The sequence below is a fragment of the Oncorhynchus gorbuscha genome, linkage group LG08 (assembly GCF_021184085.1).
Source record: "Oncorhynchus gorbuscha isolate QuinsamMale2020 ecotype Even-year linkage group LG08, OgorEven_v1.0, whole genome shotgun sequence".
NCBI lineage: Eukaryota > Metazoa > Chordata > Actinopteri > Salmoniformes > Salmonidae > Oncorhynchus > Oncorhynchus gorbuscha.
Window position 1 is genome coordinate 70,030,984 of NC_060180.1, and position 16,875 is coordinate 70,047,858.

At 46.1% G+C, this 16,875-nt stretch overlaps 1 protein-coding gene across 1 annotated transcript; it reads left to right on the forward strand.

The window, feature by feature from the left end:
* The first annotated feature begins 4,234 nt into the window (after positions 1-4,234).
* Positions 4,235-16,692, forward strand: LOC124042129 (mitochondrial fission factor homolog A-like). The gene is made up of 7 exons (XM_046360488.1): positions 4,235-4,395; positions 7,841-8,050; positions 11,648-11,826; positions 12,579-12,664; positions 13,959-14,132; positions 14,800-14,878; positions 15,376-16,692. The coding sequence occupies exons 1-7, from the start codon at positions 4,359-4,361 to the stop codon at positions 15,505-15,507; spliced, it is 897 nt and encodes a 298-aa protein (XP_046216444.1). The 5' UTR covers positions 4,235-4,358; the 3' UTR covers positions 15,508-16,692.
* The last annotated feature ends 183 nt before the right edge of the window (positions 16,693-16,875 follow it).

Genomic DNA, 16,875 nt, shown 5'->3' on the forward strand with positions numbered 1-16,875 from the left:
TCCCCTACTACAGGTTCATGTGGTACTCCCCTACTACAGGTTCATGCGGTACTCCCCTACTACAGGTTCATGCAGTACTCCCTACTACAGGTTCATGTGGTACTCCCCTACTACAGGTTAATGCGGTACTCCCCTACTACAGGTTCATGCAGTACTCCCCTACTACAGGTTCATGTGGTACTCCCCTACTACAGGTTCATGCAGTACTCCCCTACTACTAGGTTCATGTGGTACTCCCCTACCCGGTAGTGTCGAGGTTCATGTGGTACTCCCTACTGGTACAGGTTCATGCGGTACTCCCCTACTACAGGTTCATGTGGTACTCCCTACCCGGTGGTGTGGACTACTACAGGTTCACTGCAGTACTCCCCTACCCGGTAGTGTCGACTACTACAGGTTCATGTGGTACTCCCCTACTACAGGTTCATGTGGTACTCCCCTACTACAGGTTCATGTGGTACTCCCCTACTACAGGTTCATGCGGTACTCCCTACTACAGGTTCATGTGGTACTCCCCTACTACAGGTTCATGTGGTACTCCCCTACTACAGGTTCATGTGGTACTCCCCCTACTACAGGTTCATGTGGTACTCCCCTACTACAGGTTCATGCGGTACTCCCCTACTACAGGTTCATGTGGTACTCCCCTACTACAGGTTCATGTGGTACTCCCCTACTACAGGTTCATGGGTACTCCCCGGTAGTGTGGACTACAGGTTCATGTGGTACTCCCCTACTACAGGTTCATGTGGTACTCCCCTACTACAGGTTCATGTGGTACTCCCCTACTACAGGTTCATGTGGTACTCCCCTACCCGGTTCACTACAGGTTCATGTGGTACTCCCCTACTACAGGTTCATGCGGTACTCCCCTACTACAGGTTCATGTGGTACTCCCCTACTACAGGTTAATGCGGTACTCCCCTACTACAGGTTAATGCGGTACTCCCCTACTACAGGTTCATGTGGTACTCCCCAACTACAGGTTCATGTGGTACTCCCCTACTACAGGTTCATGTGGTAATCCCCTACTACAGGTTAATGCGGTACTCCCCTACTACAGGTTCAAGTGGTACTCCCCTACTACAGGTTCATGTGGTACACCCCTACTACAGGTTCATGTGGTACTCCCCTACTACAGGTTCATGTGGTACTCCCCTACTACAGGTTAATGCGGTACTCCCCTACTACAGGTTCATGTGGTACTCCCCTACCCGGTAGTGTGGACTACTACAGGTTCATGTGGTACTCCCCTACTACAGGTTCATGCAGTACTCCCCTACACGGTAGTGTCGACTACTACAGGTTCATGTGGTACTCCCCTACCCGGTAGGTTCATGACTACTACAGGTTCATGTTCATGGTACTCCCCTACATGGTAGTCATACTACAGGTTCATGCGGTACTCCCCTACTACAGGTTCATGTGGTACTCCCCTACCCGGTGGTGTGGACTACTACAGGTTCATGTGGTACTCCCCTACCCGGTGGTGTGGACTACTACAGGTTCATGTGGTACTCCCCTACCCGGTAGTGTGGACTACTACAGGTTCATGTGGTACTCCCCTACCCGGTGATGTGGACTACTACAGGTTCATGCAGTACTCCCTACCCGGTAGTGTCGACTACTACAGGTTCATGTGGTACTCCCCTACCCGGTAGTGTCGACTACTACAGGTTCATGCGGTACTCCCCTACTACAGGTTCATGCGGCACTCTCCTACTACAGGTTAATGTGGTACTCCCCTACTACAGGTTCATGTGGTACTCCCCTACTACAGGTTCATGTGGTACTCCCCTACTACAGGTTCATGCGGTACTCCCCTACTACAGGTTCATGTGGTACTCCCCTACTACAGGTTCATGCAGTACTCCCCTACTACAGGTTCATGTGGTACTCCCCTACTACAGGTTCATGCAGTACTCCCTACCCGGTAGTGTGGACTACTACAGGTTCATGTGGTACTCCCCTACTACAGGTTCATGCAGTATTCCCTACTACAGGTTCATGCAGTACTCCCCTACTACAGGTTCATGCAGTACTCCCCTACTACAGGTTCATGCGGTACTCCCCTACTACAGGTTCATGCGGTACTCCCCTACTACAGGTTCATGCGGTACTCCCCTACTACAGGTTCATGTGGTACTCCCCTACTACAGGTTCATGTGGTACTCCCCTACTACAGGTGCATGTGGTACTCCCTACTACAGGTTCATGTGGTACTCCCTACTACAGGTTCATGCGGTACTCCCCTACTACAGGTTCATGTGGTACTCCCCTACTACAGGTTAATGCTCCCCTACTACAGGTACTCCCCCTACAGGTTAATGCGGTACTCCCCTACTACAGGTTCATGTGGTACTCCCCAACTACAGGTTCATGTGGTACTCCCTACTACAGGTTCATGTGGTAATCCCCTACTACAGGTTAATGCGGTACTCCCCTACTACAGGTTCAAGTGGTACTCCCCTACTACAGGTTCATGTGGTACACCCCTACTACAGGTTCATGTGGTACTCCCTACTACAGGTTCATGTGGTACTCCCCTACTACAGGTTAATGCGGTACTCCCTACTACAGGTTCATGTGGTACTCCCTACCCGGTAGTGTGGACTACTACAGGTTCATGTGGTACTCCCTACTACAGGTTCATGCAGTACTCCCCTACACGGTAGTGTCGACTACTACAGGTTCATGTGGTACTCCCCTACCCGGTAGTGTCGACTACTACAGGTTCATGTGGTACTCCCCTACATGGTAGTGTCGACTACTACAGGTTCATGCGGTACTCCCCTACTACAGGTTCATGTGGTACTCCCCTACCCGGTGGTGTGGACTACTACAGGTTCATGTGGTACTCCCCTACCCGGTGGTGTGGACTACTACAGGTTCATGTGGTACTCCCCTACCCGGTAGTGTGGACTACTACAGGTTCATGTGGTACTCCCCTACCCGGTGATGTGGACTACTACAGGTTCATGCAGTACTCCCCTACCCGGTAGTGTCGACTACTACAGGTTCATGTGGTACTCCCCTACCCGGTAGTGTCGACTACTACAGGTTCATGCGGTACTCCCCTACTACAGGTTCATGCGGTACTCCCCTACTACAGGTTAATGTGGTACTCCCCTACTACAGGTTCATGTGGTACTCCCCTACTACAGGTTCATGTGGTACTCCCCTACTACAGGTTCATGCGGTACTCCCCTACTACAGGTTCATGTGGTACTCCCCTACTACAGGTTCATGCAGTACTCCCCTACTACAGGTTCATGTGGTACTCCCCTACTACAGGTTCATGCAGTACTCCCCTACCCGGTAGTGTGGACTACTACAGGTTCATGTGGTACTCCCCTACTACAGGTTCATGCAGTATTCCCCTACTACAGGTTCATGCAGTACTCCCCTACTACAGGTTCATGCAGTACTCCCCTACTACAGGTTCATGCGGTACTCCCCTACTACAGGTTCATGCGGTACTCCCCTACTACAGGTTCATGCGGTACTCCCCTACTACAGGTTCATGTGGTACTCCCCTACTACAGGTTCATGCGGTACTCCCCTACTACAGGTTCATGCAGTACTCCCCTACTACAGGTTCATGCAGTACTCCCCTACTACAGGTTCATGCAGTACTCCCCTACTACAGGTTCATGCGGTACTCCCCTACTACAGGTTCATGTGGTACTCCCCTACTACAGGTTCATGCGGTACTCCCCTACTACAGGTTCATGCGGTACTCCCCTACCCGGTAGTGTGGACTACTACAGGTTCATGTGGTACTCCCCTAGTACAGGTTCATGTGGTACTCCCCTACTACAGGTTCATGTGGTACTCCCCTACTACAGGTTCATGTGGTACTCCCCTACACGGTAGTGTGGACTACTACCGGTTCATGTGGTACTCCCCTACTACAGGTTCATGTGGTACTCCCCTACTACAGGTTCATGCGGTACTCCCCTACTACAGGTTCATGCGGTACTCCCCTACTACAGGTTAATGCGGTACTCCCCTACTACAGGTTCATGTGGTACTCCCCTACTACAGGTTCATGTGGTACTCCCCTACTATAGGTTCATGTGGTACTCCCCTACTACAGGTTCATGTGGTACTCCCCTACTACAGGTTCATGCAGTACTCCCCTACTACAGGTTCATGTGGTACTCCCCTACCCGGTAGTGTCGACTACTACAGGTTCATGTGGTACTCCCCTACACGGTAGTGTCGACTACTACAGGTTCATGTGGTACTCCCCTACCCGGTAGTGTCGACTACTACAGGTTCATGCGGTTGGTTAATGATAAGCAGCACAAGGAGAACATAAAACACACTGTAATTAAAATGTTATCATTTAGCTTATGAAATCTGCAGTTTCGACGAAGAAAAATACAACGGGTAAGTGTCTGAATATTTCGCCTTCACCGTCGTGAGAAAATGTATGTAGCTAACTTCCAAGCCAGTTAACGTTAGCTAGCTATAGTTAACTTGCAACAATAATCATGATTTTGTTTACGCACGCCTTTGTCAACGTTTACCGTTAGCAACAAAACAACAACATTTCGTCTGGCTTGTTTTACAATTATCCAGTCAGCCGAGGACTGAATGCCCTGTTGGCAAAGCGTCGAAACAATATAGCTAACGTTACCTGGTCAGACTTTCAAATAGCTAGCTAAACTGATATGGGGGATAGACTGAAAATGTTAACTAATTAGTATTATCTTCACACTTAGTTGTCATTGTTTGATACGAGTCTCAATATCACAGCCACACGGTGCTTTCCAGCGTCATTGCTCACTGTCTGTAATGGTCAAGTAATCCACTGTCTGAGCCACGCAGTTGAGCCAAGGGCATTGCTACTTGGGATCCTTGGGACGTCCATATCCTAAACACTAACATTAACCCTTACCTATAAACCATTTGCACTATCAACTTCGTTTAGGGGAGTTGTCCCAAGGATTCTGAATAGCACGTTAAAACAATTACTGCCAGCTAATTTCAGTCCATGTTTGTTTAGGATTTAAGCATGAGGTATCTGACTATTATTTACCATTAGTAGGAAAACAAACAACAGTTAGGCCACTGGGGCTAAAGGCACTGCATCTCAGTGCTCGAGGCGTCACTGCAGACACTGGTTCGATCCCGGGTTGTATCACAACCAGCCGTGATCAGGAGTCCCATAGGGCGGCACACAAATAGCCCAGCATAGTCCGGGTTAGGGCCAGGCCGGGGTAGGGCCAGGCCGGGGTAGGTCGTCATTATAAATACCAATTTGTTCTTAACTGACTTGCCTAGTTTAAAAAAGGTTTAAAAAATAAAAATACATAATTAAAATGGTAGCCTACGTGTTCATTTTGCATGAAGTCATTATGACATGATTAGGAAGTTGGTAACAAGAATGTCAATTATTTATAGAACGCAATAAAACCTAGTGAGAAATGGCATCTGGCATGTGTGCATATCTTTGTTTTGGTCGCGCTGTGTGATGGCTGTCATCTACATGTGGCCACGGGGGTGTCACAGAAGCAACTAGTTCCTGTAAAGATACTGGGAAATGCTAGATGTGCAGGCAGCTAAAATGACAAGGAACCCCCTCATGCGGTACAAAACATGGATTTCACATCTTTCTGATGAACATCTTTTGTAGAACCACTTGCATCTGGACCGGGACATTTATGAGATACACTTTTCTTCCAAATCGAGAACAAAGAAAGTATCGCCAAGACCAGGTCAGTTGAAAAAATGTGGCGGAGTTTTCCATTAACTAAGCCATAACACCAGATCTGGAGCCCTCCCATATTGTTTTACAATTCCATAGCCACACTACACAAAAATATAAACGCAACATGCAACAATTTCAACGATTTTAGTTACAGTTCATATATGCAGATATGCATCTGTTGGTCACAGATACCTTTCAAAAAGAAGTTGGGGTGTGGATCAGAAAACCAGTAATTTTCTGGTGTGACCACCATTTGCCTCATGCAACGCATAGAGTTGATCAGGCTGTTGATTGTGGCCTGTGGAATGTTGTCCCACTCCTCTTCAATGGCTGTGCAAAGTTGCTGGATGTTGGCGGGAACTGGAGCACTGTGTCGTACACGTCAATCCAGAACATCCCACACATGCTCAATGGGTGACATGTCTGGTGAGTATGAAGGCCATGGAAGAACGGGGACATTTTCAGCTTCCAGGAATTGTGTACAGATCCTTGCGACATGGGGCTGTGCATTATCATGCTGAAACATGGTGATGGTGGCGGATGAATGGCGTGACAATGGGCCTCAGGATTTTGTCACGTTATATCTGTGCATTCAAATTGCCATTGATAAAATGCAATTGTTCTCGTTGTCCGTAGTTTATGCCTGCCCATACCATAACCCCACCACCACCATCAGACTCTCGGTTCACAACGTTGGCGTCAGTAAACCGCTCACCCACACGACACCATACACACTGTCTGCCAGCTGCCTGGTACAGTTGAAACTGGGATTCATCCGTGAAGAGCAGACTTCCCCAGTGTGCTATAGTGCCCTTCGAAGGTGATTATTTGCCCACTGAAGTCGGTTATGACGCCGAACTGCAGTCAGGTCAAGACCCTGCTGAGGACGGAGAGCACACAGATAAATAAAGTTTAAATAAAATAAAACATTTATAAAAAAATATGAGCTTCCCTGAGACAGTTTGTGCAGAAATTATTCAGACAGTTTCATCAGCTGTCAGGGTGGCTGGTCTCAGACGATCCCGCAGGTGAAGAAGCCGGATGTGGAGGTCCTGGGCTGGCGTGGTTACATGTGGTCTGTGGTTGTGAAGCCGGTGGACGTACTGCCAAATTCTCTAAAACAACATTGGAGGTGGCTTATGGTAGAGAAATTAACACTCAATTATCTGACAGCAGCTCTGGTGGACATTCCTGCAGTCAGCATGCCAATTGTTAGCTCACTCAAAAACAGAGACATCTGTGGAATTGTGTTGTGTGACAAAACTGCACATTTTAGAGTGGCCTTTTGTTGTCCCCAGCACAAATTGTACCTGTGTAATGATCATGCTGTTGAATCATCTTCTTGATATTGCACACCTGTCAGGTGGATCAATTATCTTGGCAAAGGAGAAATGTTCACTAACAGGGATGTGAACACATGTGTGCACAAAATCTGAGATAAATAAGAATTTTGTGCATCTGGAAAAATGTCTGGTATTTTTTGTTTTATCTCATGAAACACGGAACCAACCCTTTACATGTATATTTTTATTCAGTATAAATAAAACCATGCTTGTTTTGGATTAAGCAGAGGTATCAGGCTATTAATAACCAGAAGTACAAAAAACAGTACTATGTTAGTTAGCCCACATAAATGGTAGCCTACATGATCATTTAACTTAGAAATGCAGTCATCATTATTTGATTATTTATTTATTTCACCTTTATTTAACCAGTTAGGCTAGTTGAGAACAAGTTCTCATTTGCAACTGCGACCTGGCCAAGATAAAGCATAGCAGTGTGAACAGACAACACAGAGTTACACATGGAGTAAACAATTAACAAGTCAATAACACAGTAGAGAAAAAAAGGGGGAGTCTATATACAATGTGTGCAAAAGGCATGAGGTAGGCGAATAATTATGAGTTGGTATTAAACATTTCAGGAATGCACAAGAATGTCAATAAGGTGTAGAATGCAATAAAACCATGAAATCATTATGCTATATCAAACACAGTTGGTTAAATTGCATATAAATGGAAAATTGCATTCTGTTTTTTAGGGCAAAATACATTGACCTAATGTTAACATGTGAGCGATTTTTAAATGTTTGATTATTGAGGCTTTTGTTGTTATTACAAGGCTGGATGAGTGTGGCAACCTTCCCCTCTTCCTCTTCGGAAGAGGCAGAGATGAATCGGATCCACTATGAGCTGCAGTACACCGAGGGTATCAGCCAACGCATGCGCATCCCCGACACACTCAAAGTGGCCCCCGAAAACCAACATGGGCTGCTGTCTCAGCCCCTGGCCCCCCACATGATGCATGTACCAGAGAGGATCGTGATAGCAGGTGAGCAGTGTGTGGTCTACGTCAGTCGTTCTCAAATTGTGAGGAGGGCCCCCCCCCCAAAAAAGTTATATTTTGATTAATTTACACTACCGGTCAAAAGTTTTAGAACACCTACTGATTTCAAGGGGTTTTCTTTATTTGTACTGTTTTCTACATTGTAGAATAATAGTCAAGACATCAACATTATGTAATAACACATATGGAATCATGTAGTAACCAAAAAAGTGTTAAACAAATCAAAATTATGCACCTGTACTGACCCCGCCTTCTGGATGATAGCCGGGTGAACAGGCAGTGGCTCGGGTGGTTGTTGTCCTAAATGATCTTTTTGGCCTTCCTGTGACATCGGGTGGTGTAGGTGTCCTGGAGGGCAGGTAGTTTGCCCCTTGTGATGCGTTGTTCAGACCTCACTACCCTCTGGAGAGCCTTATGATTGTGGTCGGAGCAATTGCCGTACCAGGCGGTGATACAGCCCGACAGGATGCTCTCAATTGTGCATCTGTAGAAGTTTGTGAGTGTTTTCGGTGACAAGCCACATTTCTTCAGCCTCCTGAGGTTGAAGAGGCGCTGTTGTGCCTTCTTCACCACGCTGTCTGTGAGGGTGGAACATTTCAGTTTGTCCGTGATGTGTACGCCGAGGAACTTAAAACTTTTCACCTTCTCCACTACTGTCCCGTCGATGTGGATAGGCGGGTGCTCCCTCTGCTGTTTCCTGAAGTCCACGATCATCTCCTTTGTTTTGTTGAGTGTGAGGTTATTTGCCTGACACCACACTCCGAGGGCCCTCACCTCCTCCCTGTAAGGTGTCTCGTCGTTGTTGGTAATCAAGCCTACCACTGTAGTGTCGTCTGCAAACTTGATGATTGAGTTGGAGGCGTGCATGGCCATGCAGTCATGGGTGAACTGGGAGTACAGGAGAGGGCTGAGAACGCACCCTTGTGGGGCCCCAGTGTTGAGGATCAGCGGGGTGGAGATGTTGTTTCCTACTTGAGTGACTGCTGCCAACGCCGCAGCCCGTCTGGTGTTCAACCTTCCCAAGTTCTCTCACGTCACCCCGCTCCTCCGTTCTCTCCACTGGCTTCCAGTTGAAGCTCGCATCCGCTACAAGACCATGGTGCTTGCCTACGGAGCTGTGAGGGGAACGGCACCTCAGTACCTCCAGGCTCTGATCAGGCCCTACACCCAAACAAGGGCACTGCGTTCATGCACCTCTGGCCTGCTCGCCTCCCTACCACTGAGGAAGTACAGCTCCCGCTCAGCCCAGTCAAAACTGTTCGCTGCCCTGGCCCCCCAATGGTGGAACAAACTCCCTCACGACGCCAGGACAGCGGAGTCAATCACCACCTTCCGGAGACACCTGAAACCCCACCTCTTTAAGGAATACCTAGGATAGGTTAAGTAATCCCTCTCACCCCACCCCCCCTAAGTTTTAGATGCACTATTGTTAAGTGACTGTCCCACTGGATGTCATAAGGTGAATGCACCAATTTGTAAGTCGCTCTGGATAAGAGCGTCTGCTAAATGACTTAAATGTAATGTAAATGTAATACTGACTAAAATCTCGAGCCACTTTAATAATAAAAAATTGGATGTAATAACCTGTCACAATACCACTTTATATAATGTTTACATACCCTACATCACTCATCTCATATGTATATACTGTACTCTATACCATCTACTGCATCTTGCCTATGCAGCACGGCCATCGCTCATCCATATATTTATATGTACATACACTTATTAATTCCTTTACACTTGTGTGCAAAAGGTAATTGTGAAATTGTTAGATCACTTGTTGGATATTACTGCATGGTTGGAACTAAAAGCACAAGCATTTTGCTACACTCGCATTAACATCTGCTAACCATGTGTATGTGACCAATACGATTTGATTTGAAACTGACTCTCATGAGGACCGCCACAGGAATGAAAGACCCAGAGTTACCTCTGCTGCAGAGGATAAGTTCATTACAGTTACCAGCCTCAGAAATTGCAGCCCAAATAATTGCTTCAGAGTAGAAGTAAGACATCTCAACATCAACTGTTCAGTTGCTGTGTGAATCAAGCCTCCGTGATGGAATTGCTGCAAAGAACCACTACTAAAGTACCCCAATGAAAAGAAGAGACTTGCTTGGGCCAAGAAACACGAGCAATGGATATTAGACCGGTGGAAATTTGTCATTTAGTCTGGAGTCCAAATTGGAGATTTTTGGTTCCAACCGCCGTGTCTTTGTGAGACGATCTCTGCATGTGTATTTCCCACTGTGAAGCATGGAGGAGGTGGTGTGATGGTGTGGGGGTGCTTTACTGGTGACACCGTCTGTGATTTATTTAGAATTCAAGGAACACTTAACCAGCATGGCTACCACATCATTCTGCAGCGATACGCCATCCCATCTGGTTTGTGCTTAGTGGGATTATCATTTGTTTTTCAACAGGACAATAGCCCAACACACCTCCAGGCTGTGTAAGGGCTATTTTACCAAGAAGGAGAGTGATGGAGTGCTGCATCAGATGACCTGGCCTCTGCAATCACCCGACCTCAACCCAGTTGTGATGGTTTGGGAATCAAATCAAAGTCACGTGTGCCAAATGATATTATTTTTACCTTTATTTATCTACAGTTGGCAAGTCAGTTAAGAACAAATTCTTATTTTCAATGACTGCCTAGGAACTGTGGGTTAACTGCCTTGTTCAGGGGCTGAACAACAGATTTTTACCTTATCAGCTCGGGGATTCGATCTTGCAACTTTCCGGCTACTAGTCCAATGCTCTAACTACTATGCTACCTACCTTTACGCCAATGAGTTGTGTGAGCAGTTTGTGTCATGAACAATGCTTGTGCGTATGGGAATAGAGGTGACACGGGATGTTCCCCAATGCTGGAAGTGAAGCAGGAGGGGAAAAGTTTTGGAGCCCCTGGTCTACATGATACATGTACCAGAGAGGATTGTGATAGCAGGTGAGCGGTGCCTGCTCTCTGGACAGAGACATCTGGTTGTCAGGGTGGTTTTGTGGGGAAACCTGGAGAGAGCCATCTGGTTGTCTGTGGAGAAACCTGGACAGAGCCATCTGGTTGTCTGTGGAGAAACCTGGACAGAGCCATCTGGTTGTCTGTGGAGAAACCAGGACAGAGCCATCTGGTTGTCTGTGGGGAAACCTGGACAGAGCCATCTGGTTGTCAGGGTGGTTTTGTGGAGAAACCTGGACAGAGCCATCTGGTTGTCTGTGGGGAAACCTGGACAGAGCCATCTGGTTGTCTGTGGGGAAACCTGGACAGAGCCATCTGGTTGTCTGTGGGGAAACCTGGACAGAGCCATCTGGTTATCTGTGGAGAAACCTGGACAGAGCCATCTGGTTGTCTGTGGGGAAACCTGGACAGAGCCATCTGGTTGTCTGTGGGGAAACCTGGACAGAGCCATCTGGTTATCTATGGAGAAACTTGGAGAGAGCCATCTGGTTGTCAGTAGGTCAGTCCAAATGCCTGTCGAGGTACTGTGCTGACAAGTCCAGCTAGTCCTCCCCTGTTTCAGTCTCTTTTCTTCCGTTTGATGACTAATGAACATGACACTGTCCTCCTTCCGCCATCTCCAGGGGACGATGGGGACGCCCGTTACTCCCGGCCCAGAGACCTAGACCTGATCCAGTCCATTCCTCCTGTGGATTTACTGGACATGAAGACGCCGCCACGCGTCCTCACCCTCAACGAACATTCCCTGGACTCCCTGGAGACGGACCAGGCTCCCACACCACAGGCCCACGCCAACCAGGGGGTGAGTTTGTGTCAACGGTGTGACTTCATTAGAACTACACAGAGCCATAAATGGTTCTAAATGTTCTATAAAAAAAAATGCTTTTCTATTTGGAGCATTCTATTTGGAGCATGCTAACCTGGGTCCGGTTTTTCATTGTTAGTCACGCTACGATGCTAACACTAATCAGCGGGTAAGTAGACCAACCTAGGCCTCCCGAGTGGCGTAGTGGTCTAATGCATCGCAGTGCCTTCTGAGTTTGAGTCCGGGCTCTGTTGCAGCCGGCCATGACCCATGAGACCCATGGGGCGGCGCACAATTGGTCCAGCCTTGTCCGGGTTAGGGGAGGTATTGGCCGGCAGGGATGTCCTTGTCCCATCGCGTACTAGAGACTCTTGTGGCAGGCCGGACGCAGTGCACACCGACACAGTCGCCAGGTGCACGGTGTTTCCTCCGACACATTAGTGCGGCTGGCTTCCGAGTTAAGTGGGCATTGTGTCAAGAAGCAGTACGGCTTGGTTGGGTTGTGTTGCAGCGATGAGACAAGACTGTAACTGCCAATTGGACCAAAGAAAAAGTGGTAATAAAAAGTAGACCAACATATACTGCATGTTTGGTATCTTACTCTAAGGACCCCCCCCCTGTCAGTTACTTCCTGGTTATCCGTTACTACATTTCTAATTAGGCAGAAATAGTCCTATCACTTTCAAATCTAAGGCTAAAATGAAAATATAGCGATCCCATCATACATCCCTGATGTGCTCCATACACAGGTCCACTCTCGGTTGCTGAGGGAGCGCACAGTGAGCGATAACACCAGCATCCGCCAGAGCGGCCCGGCCAACAGAACACACGTAAGGTAAGCACCAGTCCAGGTGCGAGGGAAGCATTGGAAGACTCATCGCTTTCTTTCTCGTAGTTATGAAATGCCTAATTTCAGCACCCAGAATCAGATCTTGCGTGTGTGCTGGCCAGCTACTTAATTTGGTTCTTGGGGCAAAAAGGCTTTCAAATCTTAACAAGTCCACGCACCCCCACTGTCAAAGACCCTTTCTGGAAAGTCCCCATTTTTACAATATTTGTATATGCTGCATGCTAACACCGTGGAGGTATATGACAATTATTTATATATTATTATTATTATTATTATTATTATATTTTCAATGTGACTATTTTGCAGATAACCAGTGTATATTAGATAATTTTCCGGTTGGATTCCCTGTTCCCACTTTTAGCACCACTTCGGCGAGATCATGATTCGTAAAAAACAACCGCTGGAAAGGATCGCTGGTTCGAATCCCCTCACCGACTAGGTGAAAAATCTGCTGATGTGCCCTTGAGCAAGGCACTTAACCCTAATTGCTCTTGTAAGTCGCTCTGGATAAGAGCGTCTGCTAAATGAATAAAAAGTAAAGTTGAGTTCATCTGACTCTGGGGCTTTATCACCAAAAGTTTCCCCTTTAACATTTCAATGTCATCTGTCACAGGAAGAATCTCATGAGGACGAAACATTCAAATGTTACGTCTTGCCACGGAGACTGTGGGATTTGATAGGTAATGTGCAACATTTCTGCCAGTGCGCTGGTTTTGGACTCACCCTAATTTTGCGGGGATGCACCTAGCATCTTATGAGTTCCAGAAAGGGGAGAGGATATTTGGCCCACAGACTTGCACAAGACTGTGGTGCTACCAAAGAGGATCTGCTCTGGTTCCATCACTCACACTAGTACAACCCCCCCCCCCCCCCCCCCCGAACCAAATCGAGTAGTTGGCCATAGCCCAGATTTGGTTCTGCGTTGCCGAGATTAGTCGCGAGAGACTATAAAAGGCCTCTCTCTCTGCATCTCTCTCAATTCCTTGACATAGTGGTTAGAGCGTTAGACTAGTAACCGAAAGGTTTGCAAGATCGAATCTCCGAGCTGACAAGGTAAAAATCTGTCGTCCTGCCCCTGAACAAGGCAGTTAACCCACTGTTCCTAGGCCGTCATTGAAAATAAGAATTTGTTCTTTAACTGACTGGCCTAGTTAAATAAAGGTGTAATAAAAAAAAACATGTCTTTGCCTCTTCCTCTGTCTATCTCTCTATCTTCTTTCAATTCTCCATCCCTCCCTTATCTCCATCTCTCTTACTCCCCCCCCCTTCTCTCTCTCAGTGTAACCCTGTCCCCCGTCGCCCCCCCTCTCCGTGCCTGTCCCCCACTGTGTACCCCTGAGGACGTGGTGAACCTACAGTACAGTGCTGGAGGGTTGTTGTCCTATATCCAATGCACCACGCGCCGGGCCTACCAGCAGGTCCTGGAGGTCCTGGAGGTAGACATCCACCGCAGGTGACCCCCTTGATCTCCTCAGCCACACACAATTATTGCATCCTGAAATATTATTTTTTTCACCCTTTTTCCTACGTGTGTACACTTACACGCTCCCAGTCATGGATTTAAAAGCATAAGACTGCTGTGAACATCGACTGCAAGGAGTTTCCACCCTTGTTAATAACATCTATGTGAGGAAGTGTGCTAGTTAGTGCATACTTCAGGAGTAGTCAGTGTGTGCCTCATGCTTTCTCTAAGCTAGGATGAGATAAAGATCTATTATCTCTAAGTAGGCTGTAGTGCGTAGCTACTGTCAACTGTGTGTGTGTGTTTTAATGGAATAGCATTAGACTGCATAGAGTTGGCTCATGATCGCCTCTGTTAGCTCAAATACAGCTGTATTGGCACAAAGCATGTACTTACCCTGCCAATAATGAAGCTGAGCTCGGAGTGGCGATGGCGTGTTTAGCGCCACTAAAACTGTGGGGGTTTTTTTAAGTTGAAAGACCAAATGTTCTGAGTCGAGTATTTACATGGTTACTAACCAAAGAAAATCCAGTCCATCAGGAGGGGAAACGCATTTTACTGCAGCCAGTAACCATTCAAATGTAACTTTTCCATATATGTTAAATCCATTTATGTTCTTGTCGTATTATAAATATGTTCTGCTTTTTGTTTCCTGTAGGGCTGGTCACTTGACCCTCGACATGGACATGACCCCTGACGATTCAGGCTTAGTGGACGCCTCATCACTACGGCGACAGGTAGTCAAAGCATTGTACCCTGTGTTGCCCTCCTATCCAATTATATTTATTAAATGATTGATTACCTTCCAATTTATATATTGAGCAAATTAATGACTGTAGCTAACACATAATGGGTATCAGAGGAGGCTGGTGAGGGGAGGATAGCTCATAATAGTGAATGGAAAGGTATCAAACACATTCCATTCATTTCCTTCAACATTATTATGAGCCCGTCCTCCCCTTTTAAAGTGCCACCAGCCACCACTGATATGTATGTAATGTATAAATTGTGTCAATTCCATTTCAGTTCAGGAAATGACATTTTGGGGATGTCCTGAATTTGTGGAATTGACACTCTCCCAATGAAGAAAGATTAAAATGGTCTCTATAAGGAGTTTTCAAATCCACCAAACTGAATTGCATTTCATTCACTTAAATGGACTGAATCAACTGTTCTGATGAATCATCAATTTTTTTTAACATACTGATTCACTACATTCATTTTTCTTATTCAGATTGTGAAACTGAACCGACGTCTCCAGCTACTGGAGGAGGAGAACAAGGAGCGCTCCAAGCGAGAGGTGATTCTCTACTCCGCCACCGTGGCGTTCTGGCTCATCAATACCTGGATCTGGTTCCGGCGTTAGAACCGCGGAACCCAATGACCAGGTCCTACACTGTCATTTTAACCAGAAATATCTCAATTCTATCTACAGATTGTAACACCAGATAATGTGATTTAATTAAAACAATGTTTTTATGTAATATACTGGGAGTTACCGGTTAGGTACTGTTTTGGTGTAGCAGAGAACATTTCAGACCAACCTTAGTTTGGCGATACTGTCCTCATTCTCTATTTGTAGAAACAGGAGTCTCATAAAATGTCCAGGGTGCAAGGGGATCCATGACATTTTGTTTTGTTTTAAATGCTCTGTTATTAAAATAAATACTTTTTATGATCCGTGAAGTAACAACGTGTACACCGCCATCTTGTATATTTCAAGTCTTCTCACATTGTTCGAGACAGGTGTCTGTCATCACTTTGGGGTGGACCCACCTGTCTGGTGCAAAACTCAATTGTGGAAGGGGAGGGTGATGGTATCTATGACAACTCAGACTGCCTAATCTGTTGGTTAAAAATATGTCTTGGCTGTCCCCATCAATCCAGATTGCCTGAATCAGTGAGGCTGATGAAATGACGAGGATACAGGCAAAGGAAACCAGTGTTGAGATTTCCCCAAATGTAAGCATTTAGTTTGCACGTCCTGTGTGAAGGGATTCATACCATTGCTCCATTTTATGGTGTGGGTTGACTATTTATTTCTCTCCTACCTCGATGTTGGCAGGAAGCGAAGCGTCGGTCTAAATGTCTATTCATTCTCATCCAATGAGGTCCTTAGCACTGTATGATGTAATTGCCCAGTGTGGGAAAAAAATCATTTGAACTCATATTTTATGGGATTAAAGATGTATCTTGAGGAATATATGAGCTAAGAAACATTGCGACAAATGTGAGTATGTTCTGTATTAATCAGGCGCTGTTTTTGCTGCACAAAACTGGCATCTTTAGATGAAAAACGTTTTATTTTATTTTGTTTTCTTTAGTTGGAACATTTATTTATGTATTTTTATGTATGTATTTATTTTCTTTAGTTGAACATGTATTTGTGCATTTATTTATCTATTTTCTTGTAATATCAATGGATTGTATAAGTACTATACTGTAATAAATGATGTGTGGTTGAAAAGGATGATCTTTTGTTCTCTACCCTCTGCTCCCTTTATTGGTAGATTAGTGCAAAATAAAACATTTAAAAAGATTTCACACACAACTGTGTATCAAGTTGTTGGCTTTATATTTGTTGCGTAGCAACGCACCTGATGCCATTTTTTACAAAGAGATCTGCGATTACACGGGTAAGTGTGCATGCTTACAACGGTTAGCCGAGAGTTTATCTAGCTAGCATGCAGTTCGCTCCTACTAGAATCTCCCCCTTTCATCTGTACTACTAGTA

Coding starts and splice junctions, on each gene's coding strand:
- LOC124042129 (XM_046360488.1), top strand. CDS start 4,359: ATGAAATCTGCAGTTTCGACGAAGAAAAATACAACGG. Junction 11,827..12,578: donor AGGCCCACGCCAACCAGGGG/GTGAGTTTGTGT, acceptor CTCCATACACAG/GTCCACTCTCGGTTGCTGAG. Junction 14,879..15,375: donor CCTCATCACTACGGCGACAG/GTAGTCAAAGCA, acceptor TTTCTTATTCAG/ATTGTGAAACTGAACCGACG.